The sequence below is a fragment of the Haliaeetus leucocephalus genome, unplaced genomic scaffold, assembly GCF_000737465.1.
Source record: "Haliaeetus leucocephalus isolate CR32 unplaced genomic scaffold, Haliaeetus_leucocephalus-4.0 Scaffold309, whole genome shotgun sequence".
NCBI classification, from domain to species: Eukaryota; Metazoa; Chordata; class Aves; order Accipitriformes; family Accipitridae; genus Haliaeetus; species Haliaeetus leucocephalus.
Window position 1 is genome coordinate 96,641 of NW_010972745.1, and position 3,256 is coordinate 99,896.

General features: G+C 65.5%; 2 protein-coding genes across 2 annotated transcripts in view; one reads left to right on the forward strand and one right to left on the reverse strand.

The window, feature by feature from the left end:
• Window positions 1–1,169, forward strand: part of TMEM179B (transmembrane protein 179B) — a 2,342-nt gene extending 1,173 nt beyond the window's left edge. The window contains exons 2-5 of the mRNA XM_010571185.1: window positions 25–212; window positions 299–433; window positions 554–629; window positions 1,011–1,169. Of these exons, the coding sequence (XP_010569487.1) occupies window positions 25–212; window positions 299–433; window positions 554–629; window positions 1,011–1,169 (558 nt within the window). The remainder of the gene's footprint in view (window positions 1–24; window positions 213–298; window positions 434–553; window positions 630–1,010) is intronic.
• An 847-nt stretch (window positions 1,170–2,016) lies between these two features.
• Window positions 2,017–3,256, reverse strand: part of TUT1 (terminal uridylyl transferase 1, U6 snRNA-specific) — a 6,208-nt gene continuing 4,968 nt past the window's right edge. Inside the window, exon 10 of the mRNA XM_010571187.1 lies at window positions 2,017–2,334. Coding sequence (XP_010569489.1) covers window positions 2,017–2,334 — 318 coding nt within the window. The remainder of the gene's footprint in view (window positions 2,335–3,256) is intronic.

The following is a 3,256-nucleotide window of genomic DNA, read 5'->3' on the forward strand; positions in this document are numbered from 1 at the left end:
CCTTCAGTGGCCTCCTGTTCGCAGGGAGAATTTGGAGGCTGGGGCATCCTCTACAGCACTGTGAGCTGGAATGGGACCGCACTGGTGCCCAAGTCCTTCAGCCACATCTCCCTCTGCTATTTTGTCTCGGCCGTCTCCGTCGTGGTGGCCCTGTACTGCTTCTCGTTGCTCCTCTACGGCATCTACGGCTGCTGCACCAACGAGTCCCAGTGGTGAGCTTGGCGGGGGGGTGGGGTGGCGGAGCTGGGGGTGCCCCGCGACGCCCTGTGCCCCTGATGCTGTTCCCCTTCTCTTGCAGGGACCGCACCTGGCTCAGCATCGCCCTGGTCGTCGCCTTCATCATCCTCCTCTTCCTCCTTATCGCAGCCTGCATCCTCCGCGTGGGGATGGATGCTCTCTGCGCCTCCATCGTGCAGACCAAGAGCCTGTCCAGGTAACGACGACCTTCCCTGGGGTGGGGGGGTCCCCCTCTGGCCCCAGGGGGATACGGCCTTCCCAGGGCCCCCCCCCTTTCTCTCCACACCTCAGGCCTGCTCTTCCCTGTCCCCCACAGCTGCCAGGATGCTGAGCACAAGCCGTGGGTGTCCTACAGCCCAACCCGCTTCTACAGCAACCTCTACAGCGCGCAGGTGAGCCGGCCGGCGTGCTAAAGCCCCCCCCTCCCCTATCTGGGGTCTGCACAGCCCGGCTGGTGCGCGGGGGGTGAGCGAGGGGGAGCAACGGAAAAGCTGAAGCCCCCCCGCTCCCGCAGAGGAGAAGGGAGGGAGAGTCTGTCTGTCCTGGGATCGGGTGAGGGACAGCACCCATGCATGGGGGGGTGTGTCTGTTGCAAGTAGGGGCGCAGCTGTACCTGCAGGCATGCAGTCGCTGCTACAGCCGCATGTACGGCATCCCCATGGCTGCTGCCTCGGTGGGGGGGGGCTTCCCAGGCAGAGAATTCGGGGAGGGGGGTGTGGGGGGGGGAGGCATACGGCACAGCTCAACCCCCTGTCCCCCCCCCCACCCAACAGGCATCGGCCTGGGTGAACGTGTTCCTCTGGTGCCTGCTGACCACCCGGCTGCTGGTCCAGCGACGGAGGGAGGGTCCTTTCCCGCTGCTGCGTCGCAACGATCCCGAGTGGAGTGCCGAGACGGAAGCCATTTTCGGGGGACGCCCGATACAGCCCTGAAGGAAGGGGGTAGCAGGCTGGGGCAGGGGCGCGGGCAGACCTGGGTAATGAGTGTGGGGTGCCCTCCTCCAGGCACCCTATGATGCAAGAGAAGAAAAGGATGTCATTAGCCCTGCCACCCCCGCTGGTCCTGCCCGTGGTGACGAAGGCAGCGGTGCTGAAGGACCCTCTGCCAGGGAGCTGGGTGTTGGGTGGCACCGGCCAAACTCCTCCATCGTCAAGGCTTTTTTTGGGTGCTGAGCTTCATTATTAAAGACAAAGATTTTCTGCAGAGGAGCCTGTGCCTGTACTCGAGTGCTCACGGCTGTAGCCTGGACCGGAGCGGCTGTTGTGGGAGGAGGAGGAGGAAGGAGGAGAGGGGTCACGGCTCGGCTTTTCCGGCAGCGAGGCGGGGGTTCTACAACCGTCCTGTTCGGCAGAAACATCCGCTTCTCCACGCGTATCGCTTCTGCCGGGGATGGGGGGGAGCGGTGGAAAAACCGCCCTCACCAACCGGGAGCACCGAAGTAGGAAGAAACTTGAGCACGGAAATACCAAAGTCCGTGATCGTTTACTCTACCTTTAACCGGTACAAAAACCCCACGGGGTGGGGTGCACCGTTCCCGGAGGCACTGCAATACCGGGACGATGCGCGGAGCGGAGGGAGCAAGCTCCGGGTCCAACTCCCGAGCCCAAAAATCCGTTTAATATAAAGTCCTCTCATCGAGGACGTATCAGATATTAAACTGTTAAGAACAGATACTACACTTGATCTTAGCCAAAAGGCCGAGAAGCGATAACGACACCTCCTCCGCCACCCCGTCACCCCCGTCGTGACCCCCGACCCCCGCTCTCACACAACTCACGGTCACGATCCACCGACCCGCACCGACAGCCCCGCTCCCTCCCCGATCCTTCCCCGCACTGTCCCGCAATCTCTCGCCCGGATTTTCGGACCACCGACCCCCGAGAGACCCCCGGACTTCTCCTCATCGGGGCCTCCCGGGCCGCCCTTTGGAGCCCGTGGGTGCCCAAATTTGCGTATCCCCGCCTCCGGCTCCCATGCGCCACGCCCCCTCGCCGTTTCCCCGCCGCAACGCGATGGGCGCGCTGCGCACGGCAATTTGCATCCGCCCCGCCCCCTCCCTCCGGCCAAGGCCGAGCCCGGCAGCAGCGCGGGCAGCGCCTGTGGGAGAAGAGGTTTAAGAAGCGGGGAGAGAAACTGCAGCCCGAGAGAGGAGGGAGAAGAGGGGACAGTAACAGCTCTGCGGACACCAAGGGCGGTGGGGAAGGAGCAGCGATTCCCCTGCAGCCCGTGGGGAAGACCGCGGTGGGGCAGGCTGTCCGCCCCGCAGCCCATGGGGGTTAATGGTGGAGCAGATATCCACCTGCTATCCCTCCTCAGCCCAGGACCCCACGCCGGAGCCGGGGAAGAGTGAGGAGTCCTCCCCCGCAGGAGGAAGGAGCGGCAGAGCCGAGGTGGGATGAGCGGACCCCGACGACCCCCATTCCCCGTCCCCCTGTGCCGCCGGCGGGGAGGAGGTGGAGAGAACCGGGAGTGGAGTGCAGCCGGGAAGGAGGGAGGCCTGGGGGCAGGGGTTGTGAGATTTGGGTTTATTCCTCGTTACCCTGCTCTGCTTTGATTGGCAATAAAATTCATTTCCCCGAGTCGGGTCCGCTGTGCCGGCGGTTGCCGAGCGATCGATCTCCCGCCTTATCCCGACGGCTCGCTGGGCACCTGGCGGCCGGCCGCGGCCGGCCCGCCACGCCCCCTCGGCGTCTCCTGGCGACAGGCCCCACCCCCTGAGCCGCATTCGCCCCGCCCCCCCGTCCTCCCTCCGAACCCCGCCCCTATCTCCATACTCCGCCCCCGGTTCCCGTATGCGCCCCGCCCCTTCGCCGTTTTCTCGCGGCTACCCGATTGGCGTGCCGCGCACTGCAATTTGCATTCCCTCCGCCCCCCCGACGTTCCGGCCTAAACCCCGAGGCGATTGGCATATTCCACGCGACGTTTTGCCCCCGCCAGGGTAGCGGCGATCTCATTGGCCGGAGAACGCCCCGCCCACTGCCCCGGCCCCACCGGCCTCCCCCCCCGCCCCCCCGCCGGG